The sequence below is a fragment of the Agelaius phoeniceus genome, chromosome 13 (genome assembly GCF_051311805.1).
Source record: "Agelaius phoeniceus isolate bAgePho1 chromosome 13, bAgePho1.hap1, whole genome shotgun sequence".
Classification (NCBI taxonomy): domain Eukaryota; kingdom Metazoa; phylum Chordata; class Aves; order Passeriformes; family Icteridae; genus Agelaius; species Agelaius phoeniceus.
Genome location: NC_135277.1, coordinates 145308 through 159887, shown reverse-complemented (window position 1 = coordinate 159887; position 14580 = coordinate 145308). Strand labels below are relative to the sequence as shown.

Here is a 14580-nt window from a genome sequence, read left to right as displayed (position 1 = left end):
GTTGACTGTATTGGTCTGTAAATCCCACATCCAACCTTCAACACTTTCTCTGGCTTTCTAGCTTTTTCCATGGTCAAGGGCTTTTAAACCTTGCATCAGGCGCAGTCCTACCATAAACAACTGTAATGCGTGGAAGGTGCCAGGTCTTATACTTGCTGGCTGTTGTTACTGTGTCTTCCTGAGTGAGCAGAGAGGATTTTTTTCCCCCAAGGACATGTAACTTCACGTGTGAGCTGCAGCTGTGTGCAAATACCAACCCTTTGAGGGGAAGGCTGGTTTCCTGGCAGCATTTGTGTTCAAATTGGGAAACCTGCTACAACACCCAGTGATGGACTGGAGGCTTCTCTTTTGCCAGTCATTCAAGGGTCTGTTCATTATAGCAAGGCTAGGAAATCTTAGTAACAGGCAAGAGTTCCTGCCAGATCGCACTCTTCAGTGACAGACAAGGCCCTGCCATGCTATTCCCTTTGCACTGAGGTGCAGACATTGACAGTACTCCATATAATTGCACGACAAGATATTTTTATTTGGGTTCAGTAGGGAAGTCACTAGTAGCATTCTAAATCGTCTGGAATGAGAATAGCACAGGTGAACATCCTAGGTAAGCATCTCCTTACCATTTTCCTGCCGGCAGAGGGCCCTTTCTACTCAAACAGGGCAAAGCTCCTGTTTTGGCAAGTGTAATTTTAGCACATAAACTATTAAACTGTATAGAGAAAGCATGTTATATCCACAGTGTTTCCATGACCTATGCACATATACTAGACTAGTGCACTGCATGAGAAGAGACTTAAAAAATATTTCTTTTTCCCTCCCCCTTCACTTCAATTGAAAATTGCTACTGCTGTTTCATTTATCTGGTGGTGTTTGATTAGAAGACATTGTGTACTGTAAATCAGCTTACTACACAAGTGGAACTTCTGAATACAGCCAAAACTTAGAAGAGGATTAATTCCTCCATACTCGAACTTGAAGTGGAACACAGTCCAGCTGAAGAGTAAAGAGACTGTAGTCCAGCTGAAGATTCCAGACATCTAATTCTGGTTTTTCACTTTCTGAAGAGGTTCAGACTGCCTCCCTGGAAGCACTTATAAGTATATGCAGGGCTGCAGAAAGCATATTTTTATGATTTCAGAAGAAATAGAATAGCTTTCTGTAATTGCTGGGCAGCCTCAGATAAGAGGCAATTCCTGCCAATTCCCTGTGAAACAGCATTTCATCAGGCAAAAGCCAGCTACAAAGAAAAATTTGAGCGCAAACTCTGCACCAGTCTCCAGTGCTTGATGCATCACTAGTCACAGCCTGAAGCAAAGGCCTTTAGTGCTTAAACTCCAAAACTGCAAGAGAAAGGTACAATATTAGCTACATGTTGAAAGTAATTACCTTTACCAACCCACACCAGCATTTTCTGGCCAATATGAGCTAGCAGCTTGTTCAACTTTCTGCCAAAAGAAACTCAATAGGAAGAAAGCATATGAAACCCAAAAATCACCATATGCTGATTTGTTATTTTTCTGTCATAGTAGTTATCAACACTTAGTGTAAGTCAAAATAATTAGAAGCCATCAATAAAAAATGGCTTTGTACTTCAAGTACCTCAGGATAATGCTACAAGCATCCCTCAAGATATTCCTACCTGCCCAAGGTTCCTCCAGCCTGGGTGTAGTATTTGTTATAATCCAAGCGTAGCAGCAGTTGAGCTAAGTCGGAGTTTATCTGATGATTGCGAACGCTAGAGAGAATCTTGAAGAGAAGTGATGACTGACGACTGAATCCCTACAAATTTGAAGATGTCAGTTCTGGGCCTTCTCAGAAGAGAAGGAAAACAAGCATCTCATCTCTGTTTCTGCCTACCCAGTCCTTTAACAGCCTGAAGAAGAGAGTCACTACAAGAGATGTGATGCTTGTGGTCCAGGATAAGGTAAGCTGTGAGCCACAAGAACTCCTAGATGTTAGTTATACAAAAGGAAGGGTAGAGGTACCAACCTCTGCCTCCTTTCTATTCCAGTATCTGCCCCCATTCTGCCTCTCTGTGGACACAGAATTTCCAACTCAAGTTGATTAGGTAAAATAATTACAAGCACTTACATAGAAGGTCTTGGCTTACACTCACAGTTGTTCTAGAGCTTTTAAAGCCAAGATAACTGCTTAGTTAAAATGTTTGCATGGGAGGAGAACAGATCCACAGAAACAAATTCACCTTCACCAAAATACTGAGTTGTGCAGCTCCCCGTTCATCTAAGGGACCCAGATTCTGACTGACCAGAGAACAAAAGCTATGACAAAGATCCAGAATTTCATTTAAGCAGTGGAAAACCTACATGGAATAAGAAGTACAAGTTAATAGTTGAAACAGAGTTTGTACACAGAGAGAAAGCAGAAAAGTTGTAGCATTCATAACAAAGATGTTTCTGATACTGTACTTTTTATTCAGGAAGATATTGATGCAGCATTTTAAAAAAAAGTTTTCTATGGAAAAAGGATTTAAATGTTATGCTGCATCTCCCCTCTGCCCCTCCCACAACCTTTTGCTGACTTTTCTGGGAAAACAGCAATTGGCATTAACCATCCAGATAGGCACAGGAGTTGAACACTGGCTTCTCTATCCAACCAGCAGGTCATCACTGCAGCTTCGGGATTAAGAAGGCAGGATAAAGACCAACAAGAGCTGTGGTTCAAGGCGTTGGTTTCACGGTCTGCTAAACTAGGAATTTCCATTGTATCAGTTATCTGACTGGGTAATTACTATTCTGACACCTTTATTCTATAATAACCTCATAGATGAGCACAGAGACATGTTTCATTGAAACTAACCTTCTTTGCAAATGTTTTTGTGATGCTGTTTATAAAAATACTTCTAACTTTTCTTTTTATTTAAATGAAATTAAAAGTAGAAGACAAAATTTTTCCTAGTCTAACCCATATCTGTGAATCCCTCGGGAATACAGTTCCTTCAGGAATCCCAGCGCTATGCTCATTAGTTCTTCTTTAATAAAATAGCCTGTGATAAAAACATAGTGATAAAATACAAATTATTAAGGTTAACTGAACACTGAAATAAGCTTGACTTAGAATTGCCAGGAATACAGCATTCACATTCACCAACTGTAAATTAGAAGATCTTAATTCAATTATCAGTTATAGTTTATACCTGCCTAACTCCTAGAATTGTAGTCTGCAGGAGATTATCACTGATCTGTTTTAAAAGATGCGATTTGTCATCATATCTGTTCAAAAAGATGTGTTTCTTAGGGCACTTGGATAATTGGTAGAAAAAGGTGAAAACAAGACCTACTTACAGGTTTTAGAAGGATGAAAGACTGAGCCAACAAATTACTTAGGAAATGATCATGAGCCAATCGTATACTCTCAAAATCTCTTGTGGCATTTATCTGCTGCAGAAGCTGTGAGAACTGAGACTCCAGTACATCGACCTGATGAGTATGTGAAGATACCTCATTAGTGGTTTGAGGAACTGGGAGTGCTTCAGACCAGCCAGAAGTTTGGAATAAGAAATTTACTTTCCTTATTGCTACTCTTATGTTACAGGCTGACGATCCCTTTCTCTCTGGCTGATCAATGAATTATATACAAGAGCAGTACATAATGAGGGGTATGCAACAATTTTTGATGCCTAAGTAATATCTAAGTTGAAAGGGAAATTGTGATTTTCTTTAACTAAGGAAAGGTATATGCTAGCATGTAGACAAAGGTATTTGATTGGAGTAATTTCTGAATTTTATACTGGGAGATACTATTTGGAATCTTAGGGCAAAGACTGCAGTACAAGAGCTCAGCCAGATTACTGTGAAGAATTTAGAAATCCAGGCTCCCTCTCAATTCTTTAAAAACCAACCAAACAAAAAAGCCCAAAACTTAACTCAAAGTAGAGTTTACTTAAAGAGGCCAGAGAAGGAACCAGGATGCCATCTTAATGATGGTCCTTCAGAGATGAGTGGTTTCTCACAAACATTTAGTAGCATTAGAGAGCTACTAAAGAACTCCTTCATTTCACTGATTCACAAATCCAAAAACTTCGTAATTGGAGCAGTAGTCTGGGAACTTGGAGGAAGCTCTAGACTTGCGAAGGAAATCCTGATTTCCTTAAGGTACAAGGAATCAGAAACCCGAGATAGGTCTTCAGTGCTCCCTCCATGCATTCCTTCCAGTTTCTGATTAACTGATACACTTTATCTTTCTCTGTAATACTGACCTGCAGATAATACTGAAGATTGTCCACAAGGAAAGCCATGTGATCCCTCAGACGCCACTTGATGGCATCTGTTCTATTAGATTTTAGGTGTTTACGTTGCATCTGGAGAGCCCAGCAGTGCTGCAGCTCAGCCTGAACTCGTCGCACACTTAGCAGGTATTTGAACACAACGTTGTACCTACAATCAAAAAGTACAAAGTTGTTTAAGACTAAAATCTTCCTCTTTTACTGGAAAATGGAGTTACTGGAGTACTGGAGTTTAGTGTTACTGGAGTTATTGGAGAATGTAACAATGCAAGACTGGAAAAAGAAACAGGAGGTGACTGCCAATAGTTAGGGCCAGTCAGGTCATGGCCCATGTGCCCCATGGCACATCTTGCAGAGTAAGATTTCTGCTTGTACTGATTACTGACCTAAAAAATATGAAGTTAGTTTTCAGTGTAAGGAGGGGAATAAATGAAAACACTGTCAAAGTAGCGCTGTTTGTAAATCAGTGCAGATCTGTCAGCATCCTGCAGGTCTTACTGTCATTACAAGTACTTACAATATGGGTAAGTGGAATGAACCATTTTAAGGTTCAGGGAGCAATTGCTCTGTCTTTCTCTCCATAGAGAATAAAATCCCCCAACACAGTAGTGAATGCCTCACATCAGGGAACATACAGATGAATATAGAAAGACCATACCTAGTACTTACTTCTCGAGAACAGCAGGAGTAAAAAGAATGTGCAGTGGCCACTGAACTTTGTAAGAAAGTCCCAGAGCTGCCCATCCAGATGTGGGGGCCTCACGTGGAGATAATTCCCGGGAAGGCCCTTCACGAGTCTGAGAAGTATCTAAAAACAAATAAGGTGCTGAATTATGTCATCTTCTCAGTCAGTGCAACCATGGCAAGGAAAAGGGAAAGAACAGAATTAAGAAGAGCCAAAGTAGCCTAGGCCATCACATAGGGCAGTAAAGGGTAAAAATTAGTATTTCTTTAACTTGAGAGAAGGGTTAGTAATCAATTTAAAAACAAGGTCACCATCTCCCCTCTTAATTTACATCTAAAAATGCAAGAAGATACCTTTATGTTCCTTTCCATGATACTCAATGGTTAAGTGAAGAAGAGGAAGAAGGTTGTCATCATCTAACAGTACCTTATGAGCAGACAGCTGAAATGCAATGTTGACATCTGACAACAAGAGAACATGTATCAGCACAAGATGATGCAGCTAGTGCTAATTTTGCACCCATTAATTATTTACTCTTGGTCCTAAAAGACAAAATTGATGCACTATTGACACTCTTTCAATTACAGTTTCAAATACCTGCCATCAGAAGCTTTCTGAGAGATTGTTTTCACTCACTTTCTGAGACATTCTAATTCACAAGTGCTGTAGTTTCAAAACTAGAGAGTCAAGAAAGAACTCTTCTGTACTGGACATGGCTTACCACTTTCCTGCTGTACCACAATGAGGCCAGTTTGGTTAGCAAATAAGCAACACTCACCATGTTCAGTTACAGCCGTAGGTGGTGTCTTTAACATGTGCTGTGCGGTGTCTATGAAAGCCTGAAACAGCTCACCTCTTCCCAAAAGGTAAAAGTCTTTTATAATCTGTGGAGATAAATTTGTTGTACCTAACATACTAAAAACTGAGCAGAAATTTTAAGCATCCTAGCTGATGGCACCCATTTTTATTATTTGGACAAGTGCTGTTTCTAAACACAGCTCTGAATTTCAATCACTGACCAAAAAGTCTACGTTGTGTTTGCTTCAAGATGCAAAGTACACATATCCCTCTAACTCTGTCTTTGAGCGTACACTGATAGAACTTGGCCAATCTTGAGACTGGAAAGTGAAAACAGCTTTACCTAAATGAAGAAAGCCCAGAGTGTAAGGCAGTGAAGTATTTAATAGAAAGAAACAAAGAAGAGAAGAAAGAGCTGCTTAAGCAAAAATAAAGTAGCAGTTGCATTACCTTCAGTTGTCCTAGTAGATCCGATTCCTCCACCATCAGTTTCCAAAGATGCTAGTGAAGTACAAAAATCAAATGAAACAACAGAAATCTCCCATCAGAATTATCTCGGCCATTCAGAGATAAGATTAGCTGCGGTCTTAAAACACTTGCGATGCATACAAAAAGAGCACCTATACAAAATACTGCATAAAGTACAAGAGAACACAGTCAAGAGTCCTGTGCAGCAGCTCATGCTACCAGTTAAAATTCTTGATATATACTGGCAAAAAACTCTGCCTAAGAAACCTGAAGACCTGTGGCAAAAGAATGCAAATTTCTATGAAACCAGTTCTACTCCAGCTTTGTTCTTGATTCTCTAACCTCCCCCTTTTCTTAGGTTCTCCTCCCTGCCCCAAGTGAAAAAAAAAATTAAAAATTGCCAAAGCACGTGCACAGCAAGATGCTATCTATTATGCTGAAAGCAAATGAAAAGTTCTGAAATAATTTCAAGTGAAATTAAAAAAAAAACAGAATTCCCTTCTTTCCCTCATGAAAGAGCATAGTATTTGTTAATGACCTTTTGTCACTAGAAGTTTGGTTTACATGAAGCTCTGAGACCACTTAGAACAGCTGCACCATTGACATGTTTGTTCAATCACTGGCACTGACGAGCCCTCTTCTTCCAAGTCCTCAACAAAACTTAAGAGCTTCTTAGCCTGCACAGTAGTTACCCTTCCTAGGACGCTCACCTCAGCAACAGTGCTCCGTATCCAGTCAACCACTGATTCAAAGTCCACCAAACTAAAAAGCGGTTGCTGCTTGAGTCGATGTAGTTCTGCTGCAAAAGTGTCCTCCTGGTTTTTTAGGATGGAGCCTGTGCAGCAATGAGAAGAATTTCAGAGAGTAAAAACGGATGCCATTTGGAGACGTGCAGACAGAACAGAGGAACAGAAAGGCTGTCCAGGCAGCACTGTTTCAGGTCTGGCAAGGAATGTGAAGAGGAGGCTTCCAAGTACAAGTATACAAAGGTATAACATTACTATTGCATGTACAGTTGCAGTATATTTACTTGCCTTGGCAGTGCTGTGGTATCAGTAAAACCCCCAAATATTTTCTACATAAATGGTTTCTGCTAAAAGCCCTTTTTCGAGGACTGAGCTAGATCTTCAAACCCACAAACTTTTCTGCAACATTAACCAGCTGGTTTGGGTCTCCCCTTACCTCTGCCCCTTTCAAATCTATCCTACTGCCTGAACTTGGGGACTTTGTTGTTTTTTTAACCAACTGAGGTAGAAGACAAATTTTTTCCCCCCTTGCTTCTGCTACTGCAAGAAAACAGTCCACCTGAATTGGTCCTTTGTTCTCTGTAATGTCACTCAAGTAATTTAAGTACTTTCGCATAGGCATGCTCAAGTACCACACAGTCCTCCCCGACTGGCGTAGAAATATATTTCCCAAACCACTCTCAATGTAAACTTTTCAAGCTCTCAAAGTGAACTATCAGGTAGAAACTTCTCTCCCTTGCTGTCTTTAAGGCTCCATATAATTTGTCTTTCATAGCAACTTTGGCACTACCTTGCAAGTGAATCTCTCATGTTTGTGGATGCAAATTAATCCCATGACACCATTCTGCAATATATACACTCAAAGCAAGATGTGCCTTTGTGTCAGTTTGCAGCCTTTAGGGAGAGGGATGCAAACTGAAAAGAAAACAAGGCCTTTACAATTGCTTTATGCAGAGCAAATCACATGGTAACTTGCTGCTGGAAACTTGGAGACTATGTTTGGAAAGTGTTATCTACTCATCCTGTTCTTACACCTCTCCCTTGGAATCAATCAGAAGCAGAACACTGGGACTACTGCTCTGTCCTGGCACAACTATCCATACAGTCTGAAGAATAATGGCCAATAGTCAGTGACTGTTGAGGAATTCATTAATGTGACATTTTGGAAACTACATGTCAGTCTCTCCTAACTGAGGAAAGGTTGCAAGATGTTCCTTACCTTTTCTGGTCAGGTTAACATTCTGATTCTCAAACATCTGAACAGATTCTCCCACAAAGAGGATCTTCTCAGCAACTCGTACAGGAATGTATGAAGGCAGCATTTCTACTCTCAAAGAAAACTGCTTTAGAGATGGAGCTAACATGTTCTCCTCCTCAATCAAGCGCTGCCAGAGACACCAGGGAAAACAAAAATCAAGTGCAAAACAGTGTCAGAAAACCAGACAGAAAAGGTGTATAAAGGGGGGTGTGTGTGAGGGGGGCATTTAAGAGCTTTGGAAGGAAGCAGAAAGGTAGTGGAACTGATTTGTATCATTTAACTAAGCCAGTAATCTTCCTTATACTTCTGGTATGTTAGCAGATCCCCCTGGAGATATTGGTTCCATCAGAGTGCAGCAGAAGGGAGAAAAAGAGGCTAAAACTTTGTGGAACAGCAACAAATTGGCTGTATTAAAGGGTTATGATACATAAGAAAAATGAGTGTTGTTGCTGCCATAAAAATGTTAACTAGCATTACCAAAAATAATCCTTCCCTACACCCATTCTTATGTTTCAACACTGTTAGAACACTTGTGATACAGGCCAAATATAAACACTTCCACTAGTGAGCAAATAGGATAAAGATCCAAAGGCTTACTAGCAAAGATAAGGCAATTTTCTCAGTTCCTGTGAAAGCTGTCTTAGAACAATACAGTAAGTTATTAATTTTTTTTCTGAATGTTAATAAGAAACTCCAGGTATGGAGGCAAGATCTTCCTTCAGGAATGAAATAATAATCTCATCTGGCTTTCTTGTTACTGGAGAATTAGTTTCAGTGGTCCGTAATCCAGAAAAAATCACCCACAGTTTTGAGAATGTTTGCCATCTATAAAATTCTTCATTTCAATAGGAGAATTCAGTAATAATTTGTATACTGATGCTAACAAGTTGGCAATTCTTAAGATTCTAGCAACACTTTTAGATGAGGCAATACCCAAGTATTTTATGATCTATTCCACTAAAACTCAAGAGTTCCTATTTTACTCTTTGACTGAAGAATTGCCAATGCTGTTAGTCGATAAGTGAAGAAAGAAGTTGCTTAGTCTACAATTTCCACCATGGACCTAGAAGACTCAACAATTTTCACTTTCTTTATCCAATATAGCGAAGTAACAGATTTTTCCACTAACTGCCTTTTAAATTTTTTCCCTGTTTTTCTCTGGGTGTAGTCTGTTTTCAGCCCTGTTGGCACAGGGCACCCAATTAGTATGCAACACAGTTTCTGTGTAGACACAGCAAAGCTGCATGTACCACACTAACTCCATAAGTGCCCATGAAATGTTTTCTCACCATAAACTAGAGGGTAAATTTAGAGTTGAACTTGCTCCACACTATTCTCTATTAAGACACTATTCAAATGCTCAGTGTGGAAAACTACTCCATTGAGAAAGGTGCTTTGCAAAAGGGCACTCTAATGGTATAGCATCTACAGGAAGTGTTACCACATTTCACCAGTGTGCTGGCAGGTTGCTCCCTTACTTAGCGGTCCCTTGACTCTCACATAACACATCTTCTACTAGTAATGTCAGTAGCATTAACCTGTTATGTAACATTTGCACAACTAATGGTTGTACAAGAAAGGCACCTGACCCAGGTGCCCATTGAAAGTGTGCAAATCAAATCAACAGCCAAGTTCCCCACACCGTTTCTTGCAATTGCTCACACTACCACCATTGCCTATGCTAAACAGATCATGGTGTTGACCATAAGGAATGAGGAACCAGTCAGTCAAGAGCAGTGGGCATGCAGCAGTTCCCATTACTTGACATCAGCGTCTATTCCGTCCACAGGGCTTTCTGCCGTGGGGTTATCCAGCTGTGCCAAACAATAGCTCTCTGCCCCTTAGGCCTAGCAGTAACCTATTACAGTATTATTTCACTTTACCATCCTAGAAGGTTTCAGTATAGTCTAGCATAGCTCGCACCAAAGTAGAATACAATAAATACACATCTTTAGTTCACTAAGAACCAAAGATGCCAAGTTATGACTCATAGATCTTACCAGGTCCTGCAGTTCTCGTAGCTGTTTTCCTGTAAGCCCCCCAATTCCTAAGTCATCGTCATCTTCTTCAGGTTGGCTAGGGACATTTCCAGAAGAGGGGCCTTGTTTGATAAAAAACTCTTCATGTTGGTCTAGTAGCAATCCATGCAGCATCCAGGCAGAGAGCTGCTTATACATGACTCCATGACACACAGCCAGAATCCTGAGGTCATGTGAAACAGTCAGTCAGGGCTTTGCACACAATAATCAAAACCTCATTGTATGTTGTTCCAGAAAGTCCAGTTGGTCAGCCAAGGAGTATGGCAAGTACTAAATGCCTAAATGTGGTATTTTATATCTTTTTTTTTTTTTTAACAAGGGTGGACAAAACTAGAAGGTGCAAAACTAAGCTAACATATCCTCTGAATATGTGGCTTCTCCATGGAAATCTGCTAGTATACCAGATGTATAAGTCTGCAGTGGTTGCTGTTTCTACTCAAAGGACATTTTAAGTGGTTTGACTTTCTCCACAAGGACATACAAATATCAGAACACTCACAGAGTCACATTTATAATTTTGAAGGATCAAAGATCAGAGATCAGTGATATGCACAAAAAAGAAAAACCTGGGTCTGAAGTTTTCTAAGCCCTTGGCCTTAATTCTCACCACAAGCCTGCTTTAGATAAATAATGGGGATGGTGACAGTTTTACTGTCCCCTGCATGCTATTCCTACTTTTATACCAAGGCTGTTTTGCATGTACTGTTTCAACAAGTAAGAAACACTTTGACACTAACTCCAGAAGAATGAAGTAATAGTTTTACTGGATCTACATACTTTTCAAGAGCACTGCGAACAGGAGGCAACCCCCCACAGCTATGTTTGTGGACTGTCTCCAATATCTGGCACCCATGAATCTGCAGAAAGAAAAGGTTAGACTAGGTCTGTTGTTTGGATATGTATTGACCTTTTTAAACATTTAAACAATACACTTTCAGCTAACAAAAAAATGCCTTCACAAACTGAACAAGTCTTGCAGAAAGAAAGGTGTAACATGCTGCATGTAGTGATGAAAAAGGCCTTCCATGTGTGGCCTTACACTCAAGCTTCTCTCAATACTTTCCCTTAAAAAAATGTAAGCATCTCTGGATTCTTAAAACATTAGCCTCTGCCTTTTTTATTTCAGGCAACAGCCAGAAAAAACAGTCTCAGAAGAGAAAAAATATGTCCTATAAAATTCAAGACATCAAAGACTATGGGATAAGGGGAAAACTCAAATACAGTGCAAATGAATTTGTAAAATAGTCTCAATAGTTACAGTAGAACTAGTAACAGGGCATTCTTACTGGAACTACATTATTTTCTAGTATTAGAAGTCTGGGATGGGGGCAGAAATTACTTTGGCAGTTAAGGAGAAAATCTGTTAAGAGAAACTAGCTGAAATTTTACTGTACCTTCTGAGTTTTGATCTGTTCCACCATGACCATCACAGAGGGGAAGAGTAACTGAAACTGCAGAACAAGAAGTGAAGTATTGATTTAGGTAGTTATGTAAGGAAGAGAAAAAAACCTCTACTTGAGTAACTGTGGACAGCAGCTGAACACAATAATTTAATAAAACTATTATCTATGTTTCCTCACAAATTAGAAACATGACATGCAACTCTCCAGGAAGTATGTCTTCCCTTCACTGGACCAAGATGCACAAAGATACTATATTTCAGCACTAGTTCAGGCTAAACACAGTCAGTGAGGAATGTGTGAGGGTCAAGGTGGAGGACCTTAGCTTTGTGTTGAAGTGCAGATGATCCTCTGAGCATGATTAAGGAACTACAGAGGTAGAGGCATTAGATAGAAATGGCATGACATGATGGAATAAGCCTCGTTTATCCCACCCACTTTCTTATTAGACTCAATGAGGGATAAGAGCAAGCCAAGAACACTACCTCTTTAATAACATGACATACCTGGTCCAAGGAGTAATTAACATGTGAGATGGAAAGATGTGGGTCAGCCAGAAACTATAAAGATAAAGCAATTAAAGAAGATTAATTATCACAACCACTGGATGGTGACATTACCCAAGGTATGACAGCTACTAGTCTAGCAGAGATTAATCAAAACCTCTAAAACTGAAAACAGAAGCCACAATAGTCTGAGACAGCTGATAAAGATGGAGCCCTTACTGAACTGAAGGAAGAGGGGACAACACTTAATAGGATGAAAAGTAATTTACAATGGCATCTCACAGGAATAATTCTCACAGGAAGGCATCCCTAACGTGGAAAGGAAAATACCTTGTTTCATTTTAGAAACTACTACTCCTATATTAATTGCAGAAATGACAAATTTCCACAATCTGTCAGCAGCACTACGGCTTCTTGTTCTGTGTCTCTCTCCTTTACCTCTTGTTCTAGGTCAAGTAGTGCCTGTCGATAAGGCTGCAGCACTGAATCAAGACCTGTACAGAAGGCTCTCAAATATATGCCATGCAATCCACTCTGGTTTTGCTGAGATGGATGGTGATCCTGAAACCAAACAATAAAATCTGCATTAGCATCCTCGCACAAGTCTGAAGAGTAACATAGTATCTGTGCAGTATCACAGCAGTAGTCAGTGCTCAGACCATGTTGAAATGCACCTTAGCTCACCACAAAGTGATCATAAAAACAAATACAACCTTGTCACAATTAGAGTTACTTGAGCAGACTTATATTTAGCTCTTTTGTGGACCTATGAAAGTGCTGGGAGCCACTGGTACCAGTGCTTCTTTTCACTTAGGTGTACCTCTTGGATCTCAAGGGTCTTCACAAATCATGAGGAGATAGTCATGAGCATCCTGCTCAATTGACAAACCCTGGCCTGTCCGGTGTGGTCAGAAATTATTACAAGACCTCCCCCAAGAATAAGATTTTACATTTGATTCATTCTTCATTGCTCTCTACCCTCCCTTACAAGCATCGCAGAGAGCTTTCTGGAGCTCTGCTCCGTGCGAGCACGCATATGGGCCACGGGCCACTCCTGTGTCCTGGGCAGCTTGGCCTTACTAGCACCTGCCGCGCTCTTCCCGGGAAATACCTCGGCCCGGCGGCCCCACCTGCTGCTGTACGTGTCCCGTGTATTGCTCCACGAATTCGGCGAAGCGGATGTAGTCAGTGCCGAGGCGGCAGAGCCGGTTCAGGACGCTGGTCTCGCTGGGATGCAGAAACGGCAGCTCCTGAGACACCTGGAAGGGGAAACAGCGGTGACGGACGGACGGACGGGCCGTGCAGGGTGGGGGACAGTGACCAGGCGGGGCGGGGGCCGGGGTGGGCTTTGCCTGGGGGATGGGCTTTGCCCGGGGCCGTGCCACACCTGGAGGCCGCCGCGCTTGCTCCAGGTGAAGGCCGCCCCTGGGTACCCGCTCAGGGCCAGCAACAGCTCGTGGATCATCCTGCCGCGCGGGGCCGCGCGGGCTGCCGGGAGCAGCGCGGGGGCCGCCGGGAACGGCGGGCGGGGGCCGCAGAGGAGACGGCGGGGAGGGCGGCGCGGCGGAGCGGGAGGGACGGACCCCGCGGGGAGGGGCGCCGTGGGGGCGGGGGGGGGGTGTGTGCCGTTGTTGGGGGGGGGGGGGTGTGTGCCGTTGTTGGGGGGGTGTGTGCCGTTGTTGGGGGGGGGTGTGCCGTTGTTGGGGGGGTGTGTGCCGTTGTTGGGGGGGGGTGTGCCGTTGTTGGGGGGGGGGTGCCGTTGTTGGGGGGGGTGTGCCGTTGTTGGGGGGGGTGTCCTTGTTGGGGGGGCTGTGCCGTTGTTGGGGGGGTGTCGTTGTTGGGGGGGTGTGTCGTTGTTGGGGGGGGGTGTGTCGTTGTTGGGGGGGGGGTGTCGTTGTGGGGGGGGGGTGCCGTTGTTGGGGGGGGGTGCCGTTGTTGGGGGGGCGGGTCCCGTTCGTTGTCGGGGGGGGGGGGGGGTGCCGTTGTTGGGGGGGGTTGTGTCGTTGTTGGGGGGGGGTGCCGTTGTTGGGGGGGCTGTGCCGTTGTTGGGGGGGGGTGCCGTTGTTGGGGGGGGGTGCCGTTGTTGGGGGGGCGGGTCCCGTTCGTTGTCGGGGGGGGGGGTGGGGGGGTGCCGTGGCCCGCTCACGTCCCGACCGCTTCAGAGGCGCGTTGGCTTTGGCTCGCGGCAGGAGGACAGTGCAGTAACGTGAGTGGCTGTGATGGCAAGTGCCTGTTCGAGAGGTCCCAATCCAGGACAATAGCAAATGCGCAGCCTTCTATGTAGACTTGGTTTCGGTGTGCCGCAGTAGGTTTCTTTATCGGTTTCGCAGGTTATCTGTCAGTGTTTTATCTTTCTCTCTTTATTATATATTGCTTTCCTTCACTTCCTGTCGTATTCCGGGTAGTCTTTTCAAAACTTCAAAACGGTCTAGTTTGAAAA

General features: G+C 42.7%; 1 protein-coding gene across 1 annotated transcript; it reads right to left on the bottom strand.

The window, feature by feature from the left end:
* Positions 1–1263: 1263 nt before the first annotated feature.
* Positions 1264–13681, bottom strand: TUBGCP4 (tubulin gamma complex component 4). Its single transcript, XM_077185706.1, has 18 exons — positions 13528–13681; positions 13271–13399; positions 12579–12701; positions 12141–12194; positions 11629–11685; positions 11012–11091; positions 10196–10397; positions 8157–8322; positions 6902–7026; positions 6174–6224; positions 5704–5809; positions 5279–5386; positions 4910–5048; positions 4214–4391; positions 3300–3434; positions 2201–2317; positions 1637–1776; positions 1264–1337 (listed from the first exon to the last, which is right to left on the bottom strand). Exons 1-18 carry the CDS (start codon positions 13603–13605, stop codon positions 1325–1327), a joined length of 2001 nt encoding a protein of 666 aa, XP_077041821.1. The 5' UTR covers positions 13606–13681; the 3' UTR covers positions 1264–1324.
* Positions 13682–14580: the final 899 nt, after the last annotated feature.

Bases quoted from the DNA above. Each gene is read 5' to 3' on its own strand.
- TUBGCP4 (XM_077185706.1), bottom strand. From the start codon at position 13,605: ATGATCCACGAGCTGTTGCTGGCCCTGAGCGGGTACCCAGGGGCGGCC. The intron at 5,810-6,173 runs GTAATGCAACTG...TTATCTCCACAG, and splicing joins ATCTACTAGGACAACTGAAG to ATTATAAAAGACTTTTACCT. The intron at 4,392-4,909 runs GTAAGTACTAGG...TTTTGATTGTAG, and splicing joins ACTCCTGCTGTTCTCGAGAA to GTACAACGTTGTGTTCAAAT.